The sequence below is a fragment of the Mytilus edulis genome, chromosome 6 (genome assembly GCF_963676685.1).
Source record: "Mytilus edulis chromosome 6, xbMytEdul2.2, whole genome shotgun sequence".
Lineage (NCBI taxonomy): Eukaryota > Metazoa > Mollusca > Bivalvia > Mytilida > Mytilidae > Mytilus > Mytilus edulis.
Window position 1 is genome coordinate 11,317,833 of NC_092349.1, and position 26,189 is coordinate 11,344,021.

General features: G+C 33.5%; 1 protein-coding gene and 1 long non-coding RNA gene across 2 annotated transcripts in view; both read right to left on the minus strand.

Moving 5' to 3' along the window:
* Window positions 1–26,189, minus strand: part of LOC139527130 (uncharacterized) — a 46,507-nt gene that overhangs the window by 15,399 nt on the left and 4,919 nt on the right. The window lies entirely within an intron of this gene.
* Window positions 3,837–25,648, minus strand: LOC139527129 (uncharacterized). The gene is made up of 7 exons (XM_071322403.1): window positions 21,757–25,648; window positions 19,111–19,281; window positions 14,593–14,646; window positions 11,134–11,189; window positions 7,722–8,093; window positions 6,559–6,822; window positions 3,837–5,685 (listed from the first exon to the last, which is right to left on the minus strand). The coding sequence occupies exons 2-7, from the start codon at window positions 19,211–19,213 to the stop codon at window positions 5,506–5,508; spliced, it is 1,029 nt and encodes a 342-aa protein (XP_071178504.1). The 5' UTR covers window positions 19,214–19,281; window positions 21,757–25,648; the 3' UTR covers window positions 3,837–5,505.

Sequence of the window (26,189 nt, forward strand, 5' to 3'; positions counted from 1 at the left end):
TAGGGGTAAAATGTATATTTTGGCTTATATCTCTGAAACCAGAGTTGAATTGTCTATCAGGTAAAGATCTTTCTGCTCTTTATAGTCAATTTTTATCAATTTTCATATTTTTTTTGTAAATTTTTACAAAATATCTTCCACTGTAATTACTGGGCCTAGTTCATTATAGATAGAGATAATTGTAGCAACACAAATGTTCAGTTAAGTAAGATCTACAAACACATCACCATCACCAAACCAACATTTTGTCATGCATTTATCTGTGTCCATTGTTTAATATGCAAAAAGACCAAGGTGAGCGACACAGGCTCTTGGGAGCCTCTAGTTTATATTTAGTTTGGATGGCAGATGCTCATAACAAACATGGTGTCGTTTAGTCTAAATTACATTAATAAATCTATGAATGCAGATATACCAGAATGTGAGCAGTGTTTTTAAATATTTTTTATGGTATGAAAGCCTTAGTAGGACATCCCTGTACGACGTTAAGATGGATAAATATAAGAACTACACGTACACAACCAGTTGAGGTATTTTAGGGAAGAGATTATGACTGATGGTGTTAAACTCTACTTTCAACACTATTGTGCTATTTCGTGATAGTCGGTTTAAATTTATAGATGAATTCGGAGCATGGGAAAGGGAAGAGCTAGGGTATTATTGTTCATTCGAATATGTCGCCAATTATGTCTATTTTTCAGCTCTTACAAGGCAACCATATATGAAATCTCCTATCTCCCAACCTAACAAATGAATAAATTTAAAATGGTTTCCTCTTTATTAACAAAAGTGTAATTTGATTGACTGTTCGTTGCAAAATTTAACCCCTAGTGAAAAATATGTCATGCTTGTTCTGGAAAACAAGACTTTAAAAGTCAGATTTATAATTCAAAAACAAATAGCTGTGATATATTGCTAATAAAGATATAGAGTGGATTCAAACAATAAAAGGAAACTTTCACAATGGTAAAACCCGATACAGTAAAGTCGTCTATAAAAGGCTTGACATGAAAAGTGGGAAACAATTGACACACAAAAAACTGGCCAAATTAAACATAAAAAACATTTACAAAATATTAACTGTGGGTCGAGACATGAACCACCGACAACCACTAAACTACAGGTTCCTGGCTTTTGCCAATACATACAGATTCAAGATACAAGGGATTTATATAAAAAAAAAAAGAGAGAGCGAGACAAAAAGTCAATACATGAAACGTCTCGTATACGTTGTAAACTTGCAAATAGATCCATAATATACAATGAAAGATTTTAATCAAAGTATTGAAGTACTGAACTTCAGATGATCGCAAATTCTTGTGGATGGTCAAAAGCACATGTCATTGCAGACCATATCTCTATACCTGAAATTGAGGTTAATGTACAGAGATATGTTTATTTTTGAGAAAAGTTCGTAATAGAAATAATAGTTGGGACGAAAAGATGATCTTCAGAGACCACTAGAGAAAAATGAATCGGAGCAATTTCCGACATTTTTGTTGTATACAAATATAATTGTAGATTTTCGTTGAGATGGACAATGATAATCTGTTTACCGCTATTTTACCTATGACGTTGTCAATTTCATGTCAATTTCTTTGGCAACACCACGTGACTCCTTAGTTTCGAGCGATAATTTTCCATCTCCAGCGAGGAGCACGATATGAAAAATTATCACAAAAAAAGACCAAAGGAAAAATCCACAAAATATCGATAATCCAATTTAGTTACTTTATATACCTTTGACCCCATTACATTTGGATAGACAAGATGTCCTCTTTTTTTCCTAGTCAAGAAAAAAACTTTGACGAATTCTCGGGCAGTTTTAGATTATAGTTATTAACACATCAAGTAGTCTGATTTGTTTAACAAAATTGAGTGACGGGAAAGCACACAGAAAATGTCTTAAACCGCACTTTCAGGCATGCCTACCGGACGTATTTTCATTTTAATACGTCACCTAAAAACACAAATCTGCCATTTCAGATGGCAAATTGATTGTTTGTTTAAGGTGGTACCCAACACTTTCACTAATATTAATTTGGGTCGTTTAATTTTAATAAAATTTTGTCAAAGTATTTACTTTGACCCTTTGTTAAAATATGAAAATTTCAAAAATTTTTGAACCAACTGTTTTGTAAGAAAAATTACACTGGTTATATATCAGTTTGACAAACACCAATTTTGATCTTTGAGAAGCTTATAATTCCCTTTAAAACACAAGGTAATTAAAACGTTTAGCTGACTTTACAGAGTTATCTCCCTGTAGTGTTAGGTACCACCTTAACCAGCTGTTAACTGATCTTCTGTAAAATATCTCCAGAAGAGGTGCAGATTTATTTGTTTGGACTCTTCACCAGAAGACATTATGGAGATGTGCATGATAAAAGGCCAATAAAAAGCGACCCTATTCCACGACATACGACAAGACCACTATCCACAATGAACATAATTTAATTGGCACTCATTTACCCCTTATCCACTAGACACCTTCTAGAACGATTCCTTTTTTATATCCATAATAACAGCGGCAGTCTTGGTAGATGGCCACTTCATTGAAAGTTACCCTGCACTTCAAGCCAGTTTGCAAAAACTACAATTAGCTGATTCTTGAAATGTCATGTTCACATTCCACCTAACATTACTGAAAAAAACTTATATCAAGGACGTATATTGTTAGCTGTACGTCCTTGCTTATACACATACAACCCTATTAGTATGTAATGATCCTCTATCATACAAGTACTATGTATGTGTACATGGTCTCTGATCCTTTGAGTAACTTAAACCTTGATTTTCTTAACGTCCTGTTACCAGCTGTTACGTTTTATGAAATCGCCACTATTGTTTGCACTGTTATCAGACTCTTAAATATTTGACCTATAGTTGTATTGAAGAGATAGTTTTATTTTTTTGCGATGACATGATTTTTTTAATTTTTTTCTCTTCAGCCCATGGCAGATCCTCAAAGTAGTGTTTGTGATACTAATTTTCAAAATGAAGTTAAATTCATCTGAATTGTTGGTGCACATTCATTCTCTTTTTTATTGGAGCTGAACCCTTGTTAAAAGGTGTCAGACCACCAATTAAAAATCCTTATCTGTTCAACCAAATTTTGCAATTTTCACAGCTTTCTAAATATTTTACCTTAAGTTTAACTTCAAGGAAACCAGGTATATCCTGAATTGTACATGTATCACCTTTCTACATGCCAATTTTCAACTAATGTTTAAAGTCTTGTAACAAGGTAGACAGACAAGACAGGTACTACCAAAATAACTCCCGGTTTTCTGGAAATCTGAATTTAGTGTACTATGTAGCGCATTAATCCTGAATTTTTAATGCAAACTCATAGGCAAGTGAATTTTGGCTCAAAATGGTATAAATATATTTCCCTTTCACCAAAAGTTTCATTTTTGCAAATTTGTTGGTTAGTTTAAGTAAACAATGACATCAAAAGCACTATTTTGTGTCAAAGTAGGACTACTTTTACATACGTTCTAAATTGGAGGGAGTAATTGGTGGTCTGACACCTAAAAAGAGTAGTAACTCAAAATTTCAAATGCATCTTCCTAGATTCAGTATTCAAACACTAGTGCTATATTATCTTGGAGCAGAACATTTGAGATAGTTTACCACTTCTGATTTTAGGCAGACGCCTTAAGAAATTGTTGCTAAAGCAAACTGTCCAAAAGCCTTGCGAATGTTAACACTTGATCATCGATGATGCATTGAACTGTTCAGTCATACTATTTCATCCAAGTTTAAAGGAAATCCGTCAAAAAACAAAGGTGCTATCCAGGTTACAAGCATAATGCAGGTATAAAAAAGATAAATATTTGTACAATTTCTTTTATATGAAATCATTTGTTTCAGCTATAAACAAACAAAACATAAAGACTAGATAAGTATTGTTATGGCTATATAAAACATGGAAAAGACAAGTATCAATCAAAACATGCAGTAATGGCATACTATGTACATTTTATTAGTCTAATATTTTTTTTATAATATACTGGTATCAAAACATAAATGCTTCAAATATGTACTTTACAAATATGAAAAACTATTTTCTTAACCATGGACTGCAGTTTATTAATATATGTATAAAAATACTATAATGCTGTTAACACAATTCGAGGTTCCCAGATGAGTGAGAAAAAAAAATGGCAGATGCTACATCTTTCAGTATATTAACCAAAAACAGCAAAATTGAAATTCAAGGATAATTTGTCAGAGCTGCAGTTGAAGTTGCTTTCAGGTACAAGTAGATATTGTATTGCTTAGTATCTTTGCTGTTTGACAGTTATTAATCATATATCTTTTGTACTCCCAATAATGTCTTAAAATCATCATTTCAGGGGCAAACTATATAATTTGTCCTTTCCCATCTATATTCTGCATGGTTGTAAACACTGTCTTCCTAATAAGATGTGGCAACTTACTTTGATCGTCCTAATCAAATAAAGGTTTCAATACAATAGTTACTGAAACAGCAATTTGCCATTTCAAGGGTAATATTCCTCATAAAATTTGACTATTTTTTGTTCTAGTTTTACAAGGACATCAACCTTGTCAAGCTTGATATTTTTGTCATAAATATCATGGTCAATCTCTGATTTAGTTCTAAATAGTAGCCAAAAAAATTACAAAAATGGAAAAATGATTCAGAAGCAATTACTCTAAAATGAGTCAACTGATTAAAACAAATGTTATTGGTGGATTTCAAAATAGTTCAATTTATAAATGTAGACAAAACATAACTTTTTTGTTTAAAATTGATGAGATAAATTGGTTAATAATATGTTATATTCGCAGTATGTTTTAGGTACTAGCATCTTAGAAAAATTCTACATAAAACATCATCATTTTTAAAAAAAAAATTCAATGTATAGATTCCAGTAAAAAATAAAACAGAATCAAAATATATAAAAAAGAACAAACTTTTAAAGGTCATTCAGAAATCATAATATGCTGCACAAATCTTCAGTGCTCACAAATAGAATAAAAAAAACCACACATTACAAATCTTATGACCTTCTGCTAACAAAAAAGCAGGGGTCAGGCAATATAAAACAAGGTATAAATCATCATGTCAATGTAACATTACTAAATGTGATATCATTCTACACAGTAGTATAGAAAGTTGAAAGTATAAAACAAGGAATAGATGCAGCACAGTCTCCACTCTTAAAGAGTTGGGTAAAATTATAAACTTAGTTAATAAGCAAAATAAAAATATTTTCATTATGTTAATCTACTAGAATATTGTATCCAACTTTGCTATATATATCATAACAAAAACTAACAAGTAAAACATGATTTAAACCATCATTTTGGTAGTTCTGTCCTTTTAACTACATTCTGACAATCATTCACAATGAAAAAAATGTTACACTTTAGTAGATAAAAATAGGTTCATAACAAAAATATTTGAGAACTGCACTGTTCCATGCTGATTTTAAAAATAAATATTAGTTGCAACATATCTTAAATAGCAGTGTTTTAATCCAGAAACATTTCTTTGACATCCTCTATTGTTCCCCTGCACTGCGGGCAATCCTGGCCCATGCCCTCTATTTGCAGGGCACACTCTAAACAAAAAGTGTGAATACAAGGAACAATCACAGCATTCCTTTCTCTATCACAGCAAATGGAACACCTTCTATCAACAGGCACCAAAACCTGAAATATAATTATTGTCAAATTACTCGTATTTATATTCTGAATCCTCTAGATTTGCAACAATGACTGGTACATAAATATAAATGGTTTTAACTTTAGAAATAAACATGTATCATGAAACAAACTTACTACAGCTCTGATGTATTTTGTCATTTCCACAGTCCATGTTGGGCTGTCCACCTCAGTCTACTCTGTTTCCACCTAAGACTGTGAAATATTGAATGCAGAAACTAATATTTTGTTTCAAGGTTTTCAAATTATTCAATAGTAGCAATTTTGATAATTACAAAAGTTGATTGCACACCTATTTCTGTGGCAAGTTTCAGAAAGATTAGCATTTCCAAGTTGTTGTCTAGAAAACCGTTGATAAAAATAATATCACAGAAACAAACATAAATAATAGGTTGTTCCCACTTTGTCGGGTGCAACATAATGCAAAAGAAACAGTAGAAAAAAATTGTCAACCGACTCCAGTCATTCATGAGAAATATCTATAAATCTCACAACTATGATGGGGGACATAATAAATACATGCTAATTTATATAGCTTTGCATATTTCTGCTACTAGCAGTGAAGTATCTTCTTGACAGTTGTACCCTACATTCCATAGCAATAGTGTCTCTATATTGTCAGAAAATTTTTAATTCATTTTTACTGTCCCATAACAGGTAAAAAATTCTCAGCAAGCCTCACACTCCTATTTTTCACTAAAGCTTGTAAGGTCTCAGCTATTTACTTTTTTGTCATTTGCGATTTTTAGGTTTGTTGCTACTAGTATTTGACATCCATTGAACAGACAAGAGCTCTGTTATAATGAATTATAAGTGATATGTATCATGTGTTGAGTTGCAGATGTCTAAACAAATACTTACAGTAGGTGTGCCAGCAGGCACATGCATAATGGAGTCTGTCCAAGTTGCTGTTTGTGTCTGAGGAGTTCTTGTATCCATTTGGGATTGAGGAGAATTATTAAAGTTTGTCCAGGAAGTCTGCATTTGATTTTGTGGAGTCATAGCTGTTGGTGAACATCTACCAGCATTAACTGTATAAGGACTAGAACTTGTTGATGCTACAAGACCTGGATCATTTCCTTCATCTGCAGATGAAGAATCTGTCACACAAAATACATCAGCAATCTGCAATAAAATTATGCAAATTTTGGAATTATGGTACATGTATCTTTAAACTGGACAATGTGTGCAAAAACGGATGTCCTGCTCTCTAAAACATCTGCTTCTAAATCACCTGTTCAAAATTTAAAACATTTCTTAAATGCTTCATTAAATTTCCACAAAGGAAAGGTTTAATGAAGTCAATGTTGTTTTTAAAAACTTCAACCACAGACTTTACCAACATGTTGTTGGCAAAAATTTGCATCTAGAATATATTTTGTCTATTTTGATTACTAATCAGGTAATATAACAAGTACATTTGTCATTAATTCTAAGTATATATGTCCTTGTATATAATAAAAAAATTGCATGAATCGTGATTTCCATTTCCTTCTTAAATACATATCAGATGACTAAATTGATACTAGATAACATGTTGCACCTCTGACATCATTATATTTAATTGTAATACATAAAAGCTTAACATATTAACCATGAACTTGGATGACATAGAACATATATTTTTGTTTTTGATAATTATTCTATGTTATTGTTAGTTTTTAAACAGCTACTAGTATGAATAATGCACAATATCATGACCATATTTACATTTTCCTTAGCAGTTTTTAGTACCTAATTCAAATATTTTGCAAAAATAACTGCCAATAGACTGCCAGAATAACTGTGAAGGATTAGAAAAACTGCTAATTTTTGTATATGAAGTAACTGGTTAATTTTGAATGGTTAAGAACTGCTAGGCAACTGAAACTACTACATATGTGAGATGGGAAGGCTAAGAAACTTCCAAGCATCTTCTTTCCACTTTACTTGGGATAAATTAATTAACTTTTGATAAACTGAAAATACATGTGAAGATGATGTAGGTTTAGACAAATAATCATTCTTGTTTCTTACAGACCTACCTTCTTCCTGGTTAAAAGATAAATCCTTGATTTCTGGGTGGAACATCGTACTCCATACTCAAAGATATTAGTAAAACTTGGTATTTCCTCCCCATGGCTGTTACCCAGCTGAGTTACCATGGATGACACTCTTCCCCTGAAGTTTTTTCCATTGTGGAAGTAAAGATTTTCCATTATTTTCAGTGTTTCACCATAACTCGAGCTTGATGGAATAGTTAAGTCCGATCTGGGTAATTGTTGAGTTGTACTACTTCTTACTTGTTTAAATTTTCTGTCAGCGTAATCGTAATGCATCCATCCTGTAGATACACTTACAAATTGGGGCATTTTAGACTTTTTTGAACTATTCCTTGATTCAGAAACAGATGTTACCTGTAAAGATACAAGACATCACATATATTTAATGAATGGCTATTATTTAATTTGAATTTATTGAACCATAAAACTAATTGTTGACTCTTCACATTGAATAATCCGCTAAGCGGATTACCTAAAATGTGAAACGTTTAATATTAATATTTTGACAATAACAACGTGCACACATGTTGGCATATGAATACACAACGTCAGAGTGGGCGTGTCGCCATAAAAATTGACAACATTGAAAATAAAACTAATAATTTTAACCAATCAGAAGACAGTAAATATCCAAAATTTATTTATTTTTATTTAAATTAGAAGCTATCTACACTTAAATTTCACTCTGTATGTATCGTATCAATTGGTGTTTCTATCTTATTGCAAATATGATAATTTACTATAATGATCATGCACAGGAACTAGAGGCTCCTAGCAGACTGAATATAATAGCTCATCTGATATCTATCTGCACTTCTAATAGCTACATTAATGCCTCAGGGAAATATTGGATAGTGATTAAGTGCCAGACTGCCTAAGAATCAGGCAGTGGTGAAAACATGACCAAAAAACCCCACCCAATTTGACATTGATATCAGTTCATAATATGTAGTTATGCACAAAAAAAAAACCCATTCATTTTCATTTTCTGTTCTGGTAATAGAAGATACAATTTGGTTGAAATACACTAGGAATTATTAAATAAGGGGAGATAACTCTGTAATTAGTTATCATTCTAACCAATTTTCTTACCAAGTTATTTGATATTACCAAACACACACAAACGAAAGACTTATACTTTTTTAACTCAGGATGATGGTTAGTATTAAATAGCATGATTAGCTCAGTGGGTTTTTTCTAATCATGTTTTAATTTTTACCTAAATTGCCCGATTCTTACAAAGACTGGCACTTAATAATCTTTCTCTATGTACCGTATCAACTGGTGTTTCTATCTTATTGCAAATATGATCATTTACTATAATGATCATGCACAGGAACTAGAGGCTCCTAGCAGAATATGATAGCTCATCTGATATCTATCTGCACTTCTAATAACTATATTAATGCCTCAGGGAAATATTGGATAGTGATTAATAATCTCTTGAAATGTGTGTTGGTTAGTGTATAGACAGGTATATACTATGAAACTAAGAGCGAGGGTGGTAAGATGACAAAATAAACGGACTTAAAGTAGGCAATTATTAAATTGCAGTGAAAGCTTTTCATTCTTGCTAACATTTTTCAATTTTATATAAAAACTAAAACTATGAAAAATTTTAAAACATATAGATAGTTTGCAGTAATCATGGTGGTAGATCAAAAAGGGTGTGGTGGAAAACGTCCTTTTTGGGATGATCAATAATTTTGAACGAGGACATACAGTTGGACCCCTCCCTCTTTATCATGGGTTGGAACCCCTTTTATAAATGGATGGATCTGCCCTTTGTATGTACCCATAGGTACAGTGTCTAGTGGATAGTTTACATGAATGAAATATCTGTCACTGGACATTAAGCAGCCAATAATCAATCCATTGATGACAAAATAGATCAAATTTCTTTAATTTCCATTCACAAAGACCATGGTATACTCTCATTATGTGTACAAAGTATTTGTTTTTATAACTCAATGAATAGTTTTCATTATACAAGTTATGTATATATATACTTTATTCTGAGTAATTCTTTAATTTGTCCACATTTAGAAGAAGTTTACTTATTTTCAATTGCTTCCTGGAAGGCAATTCACCGACATATTTTCTGTATGCATAGTGACCTGAGCTTTACCCTCCTCGTAAAAATCCAGTGATTGCAATACGCATGGATCTGTCATTAAAATAAACAATTATCTGATTGTACATATTAAACATGTGCTCAATACCCATGCTTTTTGTTATTTGTTTACTATAAGGTGACAATCAGTAAACTTCGGCTTAAAAAACCTGCATTTAATGAGCAGCCATATTTGCTAAATCATAACAGACAGAGAGAAAAAAAAATAACGATTATACGATATATTTGCGTAAAAAAAGAGAAAAACAGAGGAATAAGTTTATGATATATACTGTACATGCATTGGTTCAAGAATTGGATAAACATTATTTTTCACCACTCTCTCGTTTCTTATGACTTTAAAATTAATAGAAGGATGTTTAAAAATTAATTTGAAAACTAATTGCAAAGTAATTAGTTTAATTTGGAACACACAACATATTTCTCCAAACAGCATGCAGTAGTATTATACCATACACTGAAATCTTATCCGTGTGGTCATTCATGCGTAGTTACTTAGTACATGAAAAAAGTATGTACTTTGAAAATTACAAGGCAAATTCAAGCAATTTGATTTGACGAGGAGTTGTAAATATGAGCTAAAAAGCCACCAACTTTTAATTTATCTCAAATAAATGACCAAAATTAGGTGAACAATTTTCCAGATCCTTGCATTTGGTCACTGCCTATATTTTTAAACATTTATTATTAATCACTTTCACTATCAATTTGTCTGCAATGTATCATAAATTTTTGAAGTAACAATAAGAGAATACCAGGAACAAGAATGTGTCCACCAGGCCCGTAGCCAGGATTTTCCAAAGGGGGGTTCGTTTGACTCACAAACTCGACTTTAACAGTCACAATTCGAACAGAACATCGACTTTAACAGTGCTTATTAGTTTTCAAGGGGGGGTTCGTCCGAACCCCTCGAACCCCCCCTGGCTACGGGTATGTCCACAGTACACAGATGCCCCACTCGCATCATTTTCCATGTTTAGTGGACTGAAATTCGAATAAATTATCTACTTTGGCATTAAAATTAAAAAGATCTTATCAAAGGGAACATGTATACTAAGTTTCAAGTTGATTGAACTTCAACTTCATCAAAAACTACCTTGACCAAAAACTTTAACCTGAAGCAGGACAGACGGACGAATGAACAGACGGACAGATAAATGGACGGACGAACGGACGGACAGACCAGAAAACATAATGCCCCTCTACTATCGTAGGTGGGGCATAAAAAATCAAGCCTTACTAGTATTATCAATAACTTACAGCTTTTCTTTTTGCAACTTTTAAGTTTTCTATAAAACTGAGAAACTGTTGTGGATCTAAAATAAAGAAATACATGTTTTTAAATTCATCATTTTGTGAAAACTAACATTATGTATAAGCATCTGACATAACTGACATTATTAGGAAATGGATTCATTGAGTCATCATATAAAAAAAATCACATTAATTTTTAGAAGAAAAAAAAATGAAGTATACCTGCTGACCGTCACAACTTGTGGGGGGTTTCCCCCTTGACAGCTCATTAAATGAAAATTTTAGAATAGCACTCTTGGTCACAATTTTTTACAGGATATTTTTTTAATAAAAGAAAATATGTATATGTTAACGCAGATGCAAACACTGGTAAAATATATCATGCATTATCAGGTCAAGAATAAATTAACTAGAGGCTCTTAGAAAGAGCCTCCAGTACAGAAATTGCTAACAAAAGCACATAAGTTTCACATGTGAAGCACATGAGATGCAAGTAGGAATTGTATGCAAATCAGGTTGCTCATATGTGCAGTTTGGTAGTTCATATGTGCCCACAAAAATCTAACATAATGCTCACATGTGCAATTCAAACCTCAGGTGAGCTTTTATCCTCCATGTTAGTTTTAGGTTTAAGTTTTATACTTTGAAAAGTTTTTCCATTCTTCTAACCATTCAAAACTATAACCTACATCATTGCTCATATGAGCTTTTTCAAAATGACATGCCCAGTCATGTACTTCCTGTAAATTCAAATTCAAAGCATGCAATACATGCATTAATTGGAGGGAGATGGATATGAAAAATGTTAAGCCCTATGTGCTATATATTTGAAGAAAATGGCATTGTTGAAATCTGATAAAACCAGTGTGGCTGTTGTTATTTATTTGTAAGTTATCATTTCTATTTCATTATGTTCATTTTTGTGTCAGATTTTGAAATATATTACAATTTTAAGTCCTTTATGGAAATATATATGCAGGTAACAATGCTTCAAAATAAGTACTACATGCATATAGATTTTTCCTTTTGAAAGTTTTTAATACAGTACTTATTAATCATTTTGTACTAAACTTGCAAGTCCCTCTATTAGTTTTATTATGTAATGTTATGTTTTAGTCATTACCCTGACTATTGTTTAAATAAAAAAAAGACCAAATGATATGAGAATCATAATTAACTGACAATAATTAAAGAATAACTCTTTTAACATGATGTATCAGTTATTTTATTTTCAACTGAATTATTTAAGTTTTTCATTTAAATTTGAAAGATATTCCCATTTTGAAGCAGCCATTTTGTTTTGGTCAACTATAACATTCATGTGTGCAACATGTGAGCAACTACCCAGTACTCATATCAGCAATCTAATAAAATGCACATGTGAAGCAAAGCTCATATGAGCAGTCGCACATGAGGTTTTTATCATGCAAATTATGTTAGTTTCATATGTGCAATTCTTTGCTCACCAAATGCTCACCTAATTGGCATGTTAAAAACCTCATATATTGTGCAATCATGTTTAAGTTTCTAACGTGAACATCTAATGTGGAACTTATGTGCAACATTTTAGCACTTTTTGGTAAGGGCTGTGTCACTCACCTTGGTCTATGAGTATTAAACAAAGGATACAGATGGATTCATGACGAAATTGTGTTTTGGTGATGGTGATGTGTTTGTAGATCTTACTTTACTGAACAATCTTGCAGCTTACAATTATCTCTATCTATAATAAACTTGGCCCAGTAGTTACAGTGGAAAATGTTAGGAAAAATATACAAATTTTATGAAAATTGTTAAATAATTACTATAAAGAGCAAGACTTCTTATGGGGCCCATGGCTAAAAATAGAACATAGGGGAAAAATGCAGTTTTTGGCTTATATCTCAAAAAGCAAAGCATTTAGAGCAAATCTGACTGAGGAAAAAATGTTTATCATGTCAAGATCTACTTGCCCTGAAATTTTCAGATGAATCGGACAACCCATTGTTAGGTTGCTGCCCCATTAATTAGTTATTTAGGAAGATTTTCCAGTTTTTTGTTATTATCTTGAATATTATTATAGATAGAGATAAACTGTAAACAGCAATAATTTACAGCAAAGTAAGACCTAAAAATAAGTCAACATGAGAAAATGGTCAATAAACCCCTTAGCATGGTGGCCATCTTGGTTGGTTGGCCGGGTCATCAGGCACACTTTTTAAACTTGATACCCCAATGATGATTGTGGCCAAGTCTAGTTAAATTTGGCCCTGTAGTTATGGAAACCAAGATTTTTGCAAAAGATTACTAAGATTTACGAAAATTACGAAACATTCATGCTATGTTTGGTTTCATTCAATTCAGTGGTTCTCTAAAAGCAGACATTTGTATGTATTTCCCATAGGGTCCTATGTTAAACTTAGTGCCCCGCTGGCGGCCATCTTGGATGATGGATTGGCTACAAAGTAACAATACTTGGTCAGCACCTCATAAGGAACATTCATGCCATGTTTGGTTTCATTCTGTTTGGTGTTTCTTAAAAAGAAGTCATTTGTATGCATTTCCCATAGGGTCCTATATTAAACTAAGTCCCCCGCTGGCGGCCAACTTGGATGATGGATCTGCTACAAAGTAACAACACTTGGTCAGCACATCATAAGGAACATTCATGCCATGTATGGCTTCATTCCATTCAGTGGTTCTCTAAACGAAGTCATTTGTATGTATTTCCCATAGGGTCCAATGTTAAACTAAGTCCCCGCTGGTGGCCATCTTGGATGATGGATCGGCTACAAAGTAACAACACTTGGTCAGCAGCTCATAAGGAACATTCATGCTATGTTTAGTTTCATTCTGTTCAGTGGTTCTCTAAAAGAAGTCATTTGTATGTATTTTCCATAGGGTCCTATGTTAAACTAAGTCCCCCGCTGGCGGCCATCTTCGATGATCCGACCGTGCACGGGCTGTATAGCCAGTCAAGGTAGTTAAAAACTTCCATTTGTTGTTGTCTTCGATGATGGATCGGCTACAAAGTAACAATACTTGGTCAGCTCCTCATAAGGAACATTCATGCCATGTTTGGTTTCATTCTGTTCAGTGGTTCTCTAGAAGAAGTTCAAAATGTAAAAAGTTAACGAAGACGAGGACAGACGCCAAGTGGTGAGAAAAGCTCACTTGGCCTTTCGGACCAGGTGAGCTAAAAAGTAATAGAAAAACAAGTCTTTGGACAATTCTCCCAGGATAATAAAGGCCAGATCTATTTCACCAGCCGTGGACTTACTTTCCTGGTAAACTTGTCCTTGGCCTTTAATATTCCTAGTAAAGTACAGACATTGACTTGATTCCCTAGGGGAAAACGTATAACGGGCAAATTCCTCAACGGGACCATATTTACTCCTCCAGTAAGCTTATTTGAGATGAATCGCACATTTTAATGAATTGTTTTACATGAGCAATATTTGTATGTGTAAATAGCTTCATACTCACTTGGATTTTCACTACTTGTACTAGCTGTAACTTGGTTTGATGAATTAGCAACATCTGCAAAATCATGAAACATCAACATAAAACAGACTTTTATTTGAAATTGGAATTACTATAGGATTAAACACCTTTTTAAGGGCGCTCACAAGTCTAAATCAAATTTTTTATTTAATATAGGATTTTGCCATATATTTTTCTATAAATGAACTTTATCATATACTTAGTAGAAAAATTATGTGAAAAACTAGAGGCTCTCAAGAGCCTGTATCGCTCACCTGATTCTACTTGGGTTTTTGAAATCATATAAAAAAATATAAAATTTGGCTAAAAGTGACAACACAACCTCATTTATAAGGAAAGGAACATGTTTAATTTCATTCAAAAGTCCCCCACTGGCGGCCATCTTGGATGACGGATCGGCTACAAAGTAACAACACTTGGTCAGCACCTCATAAGGAACATTCATGCCATGTTTGGTTTTATTCCATTCAGTGGTTCTCTAAAAGAAGTCATTTGTATGCATTTCCCATAGGGTCCTATGTTAAACTAAGTCCCCTGCTGGCGGCCATCTTGGATGATGGATCGGCTACAAAGTAACAATACTTGGTCAGCACTCATAAGGAACATTCATGCAATGTTTGGTTTTATTCCATTCAGTGGTTCTCTAGAAGAAGTCATTTGTATGCAATTCCCATAGGGTCCTATGTTAAACTAAGTCCCCGGCTGGCGGCCATCTTGGATGATGGATCGGCAACAAAGTAACAACACTTGGTCAGCACCTCATAAGGAACATTCATGCCATGTTTGGTTTCATTCCATTCAGTGGTTCTCTAAAAGAAGTCATTTGTATGCATTTCCCATAGGGTCCTATGTTAAACTAAGTCCCCCGCTGGCGGCCATCTTGGATGATGGATCGGCTACAAAGTAACAACACTTGGTCAGCACCCCATAAGGAACATTCATGCTATGTTTGGTTTTATTCCATTCAGTGGTTCTCTAGAAGAAGTCATTTGTATGCATTTCCCATAGGGTCCTATGTTAAACTAAGTCCCCCGCTGGCGGCCATCTTAGATGATGGATCGGCTACAAAGTAACAACACTTGGTCAGCACCACATAAGGAACATTCATGCCATGTTTGGTTTCATTCCATTCAGTGGTTCACTAGAAGAAGTCATTTGTATGCATTTCCAATAGGGTCCTATGTTAAACTAAGTCCCTGCTGGCGGCCATCTTGGATAATGGATCAGCTACAAAGTAACAACACTTGGTCAGCACTCCACAAGGAACATTCATGCTATGTTTGGTCTCATTCCATTTAGTGGTTCTCTAGAAGAAGTCATTTGTATGCATTTCCCATAGGGTCCTATGTTAAACTAAGTCCCCCGCTGGCGGCCATCTTGGATAATGGATCGGCTACAAAGTAACAACACTTGGTCAGCACCCCATAAGGAACATTCATGCTATGTTTGGTTTTATTCCATTCAGTGGTTCTCTAAAAGAAGTCATTTGTATGCATTTCCCATAGGGTCTTATGTTAAACTAAGTCCCCGGCTGGCGGCCATCTTGGATGATGGATCGGCAACAAAGTAACAACACTTGGTCAGCACCTCATAAGGAACATTCATGCCATGTTTGGTTTCATTCCATTCAGTGGTTCTCTAGAAGAAGTTCAAAATGTAAATTGTTAACGACGACGACGACGGACGACGCCGGACGACGACGGACGACGGACGCCAAGTGGTGAGAAAAGCTCACTTGGCCCTTCGGGCCAGGTGAGCTAAAAAGGGGTCACCGTTCATTTACGCTCACAATCTGCCTTCGAAAGAAGCATACGTTTTTGTTAATGTCCTTTTTTCTGTTGAACTAATAGGGGGAAAAAAAAAAATTACAGAAACTTTCACAATTATTTAGTTTATGCACAGCTTATTCGAAAACAACATTAAAAAAATATAGGTCACCTATGAGTTATAAAGATATTTCAATTTTAATGCCAAAAAATGGCATTTTTTGCACCAAAGGGAGATAATTTGGAGCTTTTACAATGAAATATACATTTTAAAATTCACCTGGGCCAACACGAATTGATTTTTTGGAATGATGTTTGTACCACATGATAAAGTAACAGCTTCTTAAGGTAATCAATAAAATTTGTAATGAAAAATAAATGTTTCAATTTTTTTTCTGAAAATCTTATACATTTGTACCAGCAAGCCTCCTTAAAGGAATTTATTGGTGTATAAACGCGACCACTTCACTCACAAACAAATGTCCGAAGTTTTCAAGTTTAAATTACTTACAATGAAGGTGAAAAAGTGAAATAATAATTCGCTTTTAGCAGCCAAAATGGTTCAATTTTGTCAAATTAAGTGAAGAAACATTGATAACAAGAAGTAATTGTAACGGGATGCTATTACGAAGTCTCCCAAACAAAGCTCCCATAACTCCCAATTCATATGGTCCCATGTTCATTTGATTTGATTTTGTCCCATACAAGACAATATATGGCTCACGAGTAGGGATCTCCACCATTTACAAGTTTTCAAACAGGAGGGGGTGGTGGTGACCCCAGGGACTTAACCTACATTTCATTTGATTTGTTTTATTGTCCCCTACAAGAAAATATATGGTTTGGAGGTGGGGATCTGGACCGTTTACAAGATAATAGTACATTCTCAAATTGAACGGAGAGGGAATGACCCCCAGAAACTTCCATCAAATTTCATGTGATTTGTTTTATTGTCACATGCAAGAATATATATGGTTTAGGGGTGGGGATCTGGACCGTTTACAAGATAATAGCACATTCTCAAATTGAACGGGGTGGGGATGACCCCCAGAAACTTCCATCAAATTTCATGTGATTTGTTTTATTGTCACATGCAAGAATATATATGGTTTAGGGGTGGGGATCTGGACCGTTTACAAGTTTTCAAACAAGAGGGGGTGGGGTGACCCTCTAGGGACTTCCCTTTTATTTCATTTGATTTGTTTTATTGTCCCCTACAAGAATATATATGGTTTAGGGGTGGGGATCTGGACTGTTTAGAAGATAATGGCACATTCTCAAATTGAACAGGGTGGGGATGACCCCCGGGGACCTCCCTTGAATTCATTTGATTTGTTTTATGGTCCCATTTTAGAATATATATGGTTAAGTTTAGGGGTGGGGATCTGGACCCTTTACAAGATAAAAGCATATTCTCAAATTGAAGGGGGTGGAAATAACCCCCCCAGGGACTCCCCCTATATTTCATGTGTTTTGTTTTATTATCCTATAATCATTTCTGAAGACTGCATGTATCTATCACTTACAGTTTTTAAGTTATATTCATTTGAAAATTTTTGAAAATAAAATCCCATAGGGTTCTAGAGTCAACCCCTCCCTCCTTTCAACCCCCCAAAATACCCCTTAAGAGACCCCAATGCACAAACGAAAGATTGATGGCTCACCTAGACAAATTAGTCTACCATTTTATGAAATCCAAAGTCAATCTGACAAGCGGTTTTGGAGAAACGCTGCCGACAAGTTCATTTTTTAAAGTGGCAGAAGAAGAAGAAGAAGAAGAAGAAGAAGAAGAAGAAGAAGAAGAAGAAGAAGAAGAAGAAGAAGAAAAATAATAATAACAATAATAACTGAGCAAAAACAATAAGTCTCCAAACTTTGTTTGGGAGACTTAATTACTCATTCACTTGCAAGTGAATTAGCCGACCTCAGAAAATCCGTATTCATGTGAACTTCAATTTAACACCTAGCTAGAGATTGACAACGCATGCATTATACGTGTACAGGTTATTTAAAGAAAAAGAATCATTGTCAACAATGAAAGTGAAACTACGGTAAATCATTTGATTACTGATTCGATCTATATAAAATCATTCTTATACGATTAACAACAATGATAAACATAAATTTTTAATCTATAAGATAAAATCAAACAGACCTATAAAAATCCAATTGCACGTGTTGGTTTAATTTATTCATATTGTTATTTATGTTTACATCGCTTATATAAATATGGTCATCTGTAACAGTATCAATTGATTTTGAATATTTCTGATTTGTCATTCCTCAGTAACATGAGACTTACATTATGTAACAGTTCACACAATAGTTTTTGATGCATATTTATTTGCACGTATAGATACCCATTATATGCATATTCCTACACAGCCATTTTATTTACAAATTATTGTTGAATGTTAGAAATAATTTAATAAAACACATTTAAATCTAACAAAGTGTTCATCTTGGCATTTGATTTTGTATAGGCATTAATGAAAGTAGGATGATGATACTAAGTTTTGAAGACATGCTAGTCTAAATACTACTCATGAAGATAGTCAGTTAGATAAATTTGTTATATGGTGTGCTGGTGACTTAATACCATACATATGGGGTCAGTATAATATATGGATCATGATGGTAATTGTTGACAGAAGCTGACAAGTGCTATACCAATTTACGTCAACAAATATGTGTAGCCAAATAAAACATGTGGACGATATATATGTAAACTTACCATTTAATGGAGGTAGTGGTGGTGACCATATCTCATTTCCTTGTAATATCATGATGCTGGTATTTGGATCTAAGAAAAGAAAGCTATCTGAATCCACTTCCATACCATCATCATATAGAACGACCTTTATATTATCTTCTTCATAGTCATGAAGGTTGAACTTTTCCCTGCCTGTTAGAAATCAGAAAATTGTATTACAGAAGAGCATATATTATGTAAATGAGATTTCAATTCAAGAAAAACACAGATGCTCCACAGGACACAGCTTTATACAACCACAGTGGTCGAACCCTAAACAGTTGGGCCAAGTATGAACACAACATTTAAGCTTGAATGTTTGATACATCTCTGAATTTGGATTGTGATTAAGTAGTTGACACGTCATAGGTTCCTGACACAGAATGAATGCATGTGTGTTCTAATGATCTTAAATTATTTATTTTTTTGCTACTGAGCTATAAACTATGCTGTTGAACTAATACATGAAAAATAAACAAAAGTTACGAAGCCAATAGACCATGACTGAAGGACCAAAGCCAAATAATCTCCATGGAAATGAGATGTGCCAATGCTCATATACAACTACATACCAAATATCATTGACCTACAACTAATACATGTAAAACTAGAGGCTCTCAAGAGCCTGTATCGCTCACCTGAAACAACCTGGGTTTTTCAATTCATATAAAACTAGAGGCTCTCAAGAGCCTGTATCACTCACCTGATTCTACTTAGGTTTTTGATAGCATATATATATAAAAAAATATATACACTGTATATGGCTAAAAGTAACAACACAACCTCATAAGGATTGGAACATTCAGGCTATGTTTGATATCATTCAAAAGTCCCCCACTGGCAGCCATCTTGGATGATGGATTTGCTACAAATTAACAGCACTTGGTCAGCACCTCATGAGGAATGTTCATGCTATGTTTTGTCTTTTTCCATTCAATGGTTCTCTAAAAGAAGTCATTTGAATGCATTTCCCATAGGGTCCTATGTTAAACTAAGTCCCCAATGCTGGCAGCCATCTTGGATGTTGGATGGGCTACAAAGTAACAACACTTGGTCAGCACCTCTGACATAAGGAACATTCATGCCATGTTTGGTGTCATTCCATTCAGTGGTTCTTTAGAAGAAGTTTAAAATGTAAAAACGATGGACGAAGGATGCCAAGTGGTGAAAAAAGCTCATTGGCCCTTTGGGCCAGGTGAGCTAAAAAGCAAAAGTTTTAAAGTCAATAGACCATAATTGAAGAGGCTGTCCCAACAAATCTCCACGAAAATGAGATGTGCCAATACTTATTCAACTGCATACCAAATATGATAGACCTACCACTTGTGGTTCACCATAAACTAGACTTAATCACAAGCTAACACATTGATTGTTGACGCCATCACCGCCATCGACACCGCTGACGCTGGAAACAGCATACCATATATGTCTCGATTTGTGACATCGTCAAGGCGAGACAAAAAAATGCTTATTTTGGCCCTTTTTTTGCCCTAAATTCCTACACATTTGAGACCATAACCCCCATAATCAATTTAACCTTCTACCTGTGGAATTAAACATTGTGGTACAATTTCAGAGCAATTGAAATGCTTATACATAAGTTGATATCCTGAAAGTAAAAAAATGCTTGTTTTTTGCCCCTTTAGAGCCTGCAATTTCAAAACAGTAAGGACCATCAGCCCAAATTTCAATCCCAACCTTCCATTTAGGGTATTGGACCTTTTTATACAATTTCATAGAGATCCATTCACTTTAACTAAAGTTATTGTCTGGAAACAAAATAAGTCTCCAGTAACAACAACGCAGACAACAACATCATACCATTTTATGAACGAAAATTTGTTTTGCGGTCTTAAAAAAAAACTACACAGATTTGAAATTTGTATTCAAAAATAATTACACACAAATCAAATTAACCACAAGTAAAATGCGCAAAAATATAGTGTCCTGATATTTAGGTTCATTTGAAAAGTTGCTTTTAAACCATCAAACACTAATTCTTGTAATATTTATTGTGTAAAATTTGCCTTGTCAAAGTTAAAACAATATTGATCAGACAAAATACCATGATAAGTTAACATCTAACATGACTCTAACTACTAAACCTGACAGTTTTTAAAGAATGTATATGTATACTGTAAGATGCCTTTATTACTCTCAATTTATCAAAACTAAATATCTCCAAAATGGTAACAGCTATCTGTAAATTGTAAGATGTTTTGTTTTCAATTCACCAACATAGAATCAGGCAATTATGTGCACAATGCCAATGGATATATTTGAAAATAAAATGCAATTCTCAATTTGACATGCTTGAGAACTGGAAGTCACAGATACATTGGACTACCACAATTCAACTCTATCAGGATGTGTTGACCTTTTGAAAGGTCACAAGGTCATTTTCATCTTTTCCTAGTAACATTTTTGAACAAAAGTTAGAGAGTAAATAATGGTTCTTACAATGTGTATTGAATTTCAAGGATCTTCAAGGGCTACCATTGATATGCTGTATGTATGCATCTACAAATATGTTATAATATCTCTTTTTTTTGTTTTCTTAATTTAGATAGGAAAAAGTTGACAATTGAAAAACACTTAATAGACCACGGTATAAATATATATACTTACATTTGATGATAAGTTGGTTGTATGAATCTGCTCCTAATAGCTTTCGAGTTCTTCTTTTAGAAGAATAAACTTTCAGTGGAATCTGACTCTTAAGTCTACCATCCTAAAATAAATAACAAACTCCACTAAGTACTACAACTTGACACAAAACCAACAAAATGACTACACAAAATTTGTTAAAAATACCTTTTGACATAATAAGTCATTTACAATTAGAATTAGAAAGAGGGATAATAAATATTAAAGGTTTCTCCCTGTTTATCTTTTACAGATATATACATGTAGTTATACACAAGGCTGCAGAAAAATTTATGCATATTAAGTGGGGTTGGAAAAATTTGGAGTGATAATTACAAACTATTTACTTTAATGATAGAGGTAACACGTTTTTTTACCAAGCTCATCAGACATATCATATTTTATGATCTTTATGTAATTAAATCTTGTGAGCATAATATATCCACAGTAAACCTTGTATATTTAACCTGTACTTCTGATAGTGATACATTTAAAAGGTGCCTGGCCTGCCTTTTGTCGATTTCATGCCACCAAAACTTGACCAAGTGAAAAAGAAAAAGTACATGTAAGTCCCTGTTTCCTGGGGTTGAACACAAGCAAATCTGGGGGTTCCCTTATGACAGTTAGTACCCAACTTTTCATGACTTAATTGAGCTCAACCTGTTAGATTAGAAAAACATAATTTGTCATGTTTGTCAAAAATAAGCGATTTGAATCGCATTTGTATGAAAAAAATAATCTGCCAAGCAATAGAGCAAGGAATTAGAGAACAAAAAGTTTGAAAGAGGACATTTTCCAGAAAAAAAGAATGTCAATTTTAAGTGAAAAGAAAAGAAAGTGTCCATGCATATAGAAAGTGGATGCCCCACTCAATCGCACTATCATTTTCCATGTTCAGGGAACCGTGAAAATGGGGTAAAAGCTAATAATTTGGAATTAAAACTAGAAAAATAATACCTTAGGGAACTTGTCTACTAACATGACTAAGTTTCAAGTCGATTGAAATTCAACTTGATCAAAAATTACCATGACAAAAAATTTAAAACTGAAGCGGGGCAGAGGTGGAACTGTAACGGTTTATTTCTTCCTCTGTGATGTTTTATCCTGAGGATGATTTGTCACGGTAATTTTTTTCCAGGCATGGTATTTCACAGGTAGAATTTTTCCATAGGAGTGAAAATCTATCTGTGTTATGCGGGTAGAATGTACCGGTATATATTTGCCGTATCATATTTCACAGAACCTTGTGAAATATAGTCCCATTAACTAGTAATTAAGTTACCCGCAATCAATATATACCTGACTTTAATTATAAAAGGTTTCACAAAGGTAGAACAAATTTGTATAATTTATCAAAGGGAGGTAATTATGAGCAATTTATATTTTAAAGATATTAATATAATATATTCCTGAATCTATTTCATAGTGAAATATTTCCTTGAATCTTATTTTTTATATATTATAGTTTATATAACAAGATGACTTACAACATGAATTTTTAATAAGACAGATAACATTTCACAGGTAAATACTATCCAGCTGTTAAAGTTGCTTTTGTTCCAATATATTGCTATGCTATAATTTATGATCTGATTTTCATATAATCAACAACAACATCTTTGTCCCCAGACTATTTATATAGTTAAAAATATTATCATAATCAAATTCTTCCATTACTGTTAACAGTAGTAATGCAACTATATTTTTACCTTTACATTTTAATTATATTTGTACTAAGATCTGAAAACAACTCACTTTTACATGTATTTCACTTACCTTATTTAATCATGATATTATTTCACAATTATTATTTTTAAAATTATTTCTGGTTTTCTTTCTTATGTTTAATGATAATTTTCTTTTTAAAAGAATGATATTTACTTGATTTATTTCAGGAACTTTTTTCAATGATAATTTGTGAAATAATTCCCATTACAATACATTTAAAAAAAAACAGGCTTAATTCAAATACACAATTTTTATTTCATAGTATTTGTAAAGTATAAGTTTTTTCTAATAACTATTCAATAAGTTAACTTCCCAGATAGAATTTCACGGCAAAGGAAAAAATATCTCAGGGAAATGTTTTCCTCATATCTCAGGGAAATGTTTTCCTCCAGATAAAAAAATAACAACAACTACTGTGACATTTTTTCCTCCGGATCAAATTTCACCCGGATATAATTTTGCTTTACAGAATTAGATAGGGGACCAGGGGACACCCTTTTCTGCAGTACAACTCTAAATAATTATCAGTACTACATGGCCCAAGACCATTTATACCAATGTGGTATACTTTTTGTAACTTTTCTTTACATTTAAAGTACATTTAATATATATGAAAGAATAATTTAGGCTTTAAAAACTTCAAATTGGCTGAGAAAAATGCATATTTATATAAGGCTTCCCTGAATTGGAAAATCTCTATTTTCAAATATATGCTTATATAAATTTGACTTTGGTATAATTACAGTACATCTATTCTGATAAATAAAATGAGTGTGCAGATGTTATTTATACTTAATATATATATAATATTCAAGAGCATTTAAACAGGAATTTTTTGCTAAATTTAAAATTTTTAGGCCAAAATCTTGACAATTGAAGAATTTATTTAAATAATTATAGGTCAAAAATAAACACCCAAATGTCAATACTAAAATGACACCAGTTTCTCTTGTATGACAAATGGCCATGAAACTTGTCAAACTATCTCATTATTGCCTAAGCTTAGGTTATGAAAAGCTTTATAAATCTATAAAGATTGGTCAAGTCTTTCTGTCCTATTTATAGGGCCAAGGACACAGTTATCGTCCTTTGGTTACGAATATATAATATTCCCTAGTGTAGACAGTGTATAACTTGCATGTTTTATTTAATACACTTTCCCAATTTATTTCTTGATTTTAAATGAATCTTTATGTGAAGTAGTGAATTGGTCCAGTTCTAAAAGGTCAAAATTTATCATGTCTGAAGCTGTCAAACTGAATTTTAAACCCCCTTAACACAGGCACCTTAACACGTAATTGTCAATATTTTGAGTTAGACCTGGTAGAAGTTTTTATAATTTTATATTATTTGTCTCACTGGCAGTACACTATACTGTAAAAAATCTTTTCGAGAAAGAGCTGGTGCGTTTAAAAAAAGTATTACCGGAATGCCGCGTTGAAAAATAAATATTATATTTTCCCGCGCTATGCACGAAAAAAAGTCAATTATACCCCCTTTATTTAATTTAGGCTAAATGGCTGGTCCCTTAGGGTCGTATTCCCCTGAATTAGCGCCGGTTTGCCTGTACTTACCTGCCCGAACAAATTAGACATGATCTGATGATCGATCAACAGAAATAATTCTAGGGGATGACGTCAATAGAGAGAAGAACGTGTAGAAATCACCGAAATGGATCGAAAAGTAAATACGATTTGATTGGGTCAAAGCCATCACGTGGTAACCTAGCTCCTATGGATCAGGTCCGATCAGGGGTTATAGTAGATTTCATGGGGGGGTGCGAGGGTCCATGACGGATCATGGCGTCACGTCTACTGTTAATGATGATCGGTCCATTTTCAACAAAACGCCACAGAAAAGTCCTGCGTGCGATAAATTATTCGATATACCATGCAGGGACCTTCTATTCTAAGTTAGTATAGAAACTGGGAAGGCCCTGGTTATAAATACGGTTAACTATCGAGGCGACCCTAGAAAGGGGGCCCATAGAAGGTGAATAAAATCCATAACCCTAAAAGATTTTGTATATCAGCGACGTCATGACACGAACTTCAGGGGCGGATCCAGGACCTAGATGTCGGGGGGGGGGGGGGGGGGGGGGGCACCATGAACCATTTTTTTTTTATGTATATGTATATATATATATATGCGAGTGTGAGTGGGTGCTAGGTTTGTTTTGTTTGTTTGGGTGTTTTTTGGTTTTTTTTGTTTGTTTTTTTTTTGTTGGGGGGGGGGGGGGGGGGGGGGGGGTTCAGATATCATCGTTTCTATATTTCGATATGTTTTACGTTTTTTACTTTTTCACTTTACTGCCTATTGATCTTTATTATATTCGACCTAAACATGCATCAACTATTTGCCACTGGACGTTTAACAACCATGCAACAATAAAACAATATTTTCTTTATATTTCATCACCACTATATTATTTCAACTATATTTTTTGGCCTCGCTTCAAGACTCACTTTTTTCACATTATTCTAATATCTGCAAAACACCTTCATATCTTCATGAATGGTGACCTTATAGCCTCATACGTGTACGCGGTAATTGAAAAAAGAACAATAAAAACAAATATAACCGCATGCTTCGTCTTTTAGAGAAATGTATAAGTCCTAGATTCTGTTACAAACTAAATTTTAACGAAAATCAAATAGCATTTTATTAATAGATATAGGAAGATGTGG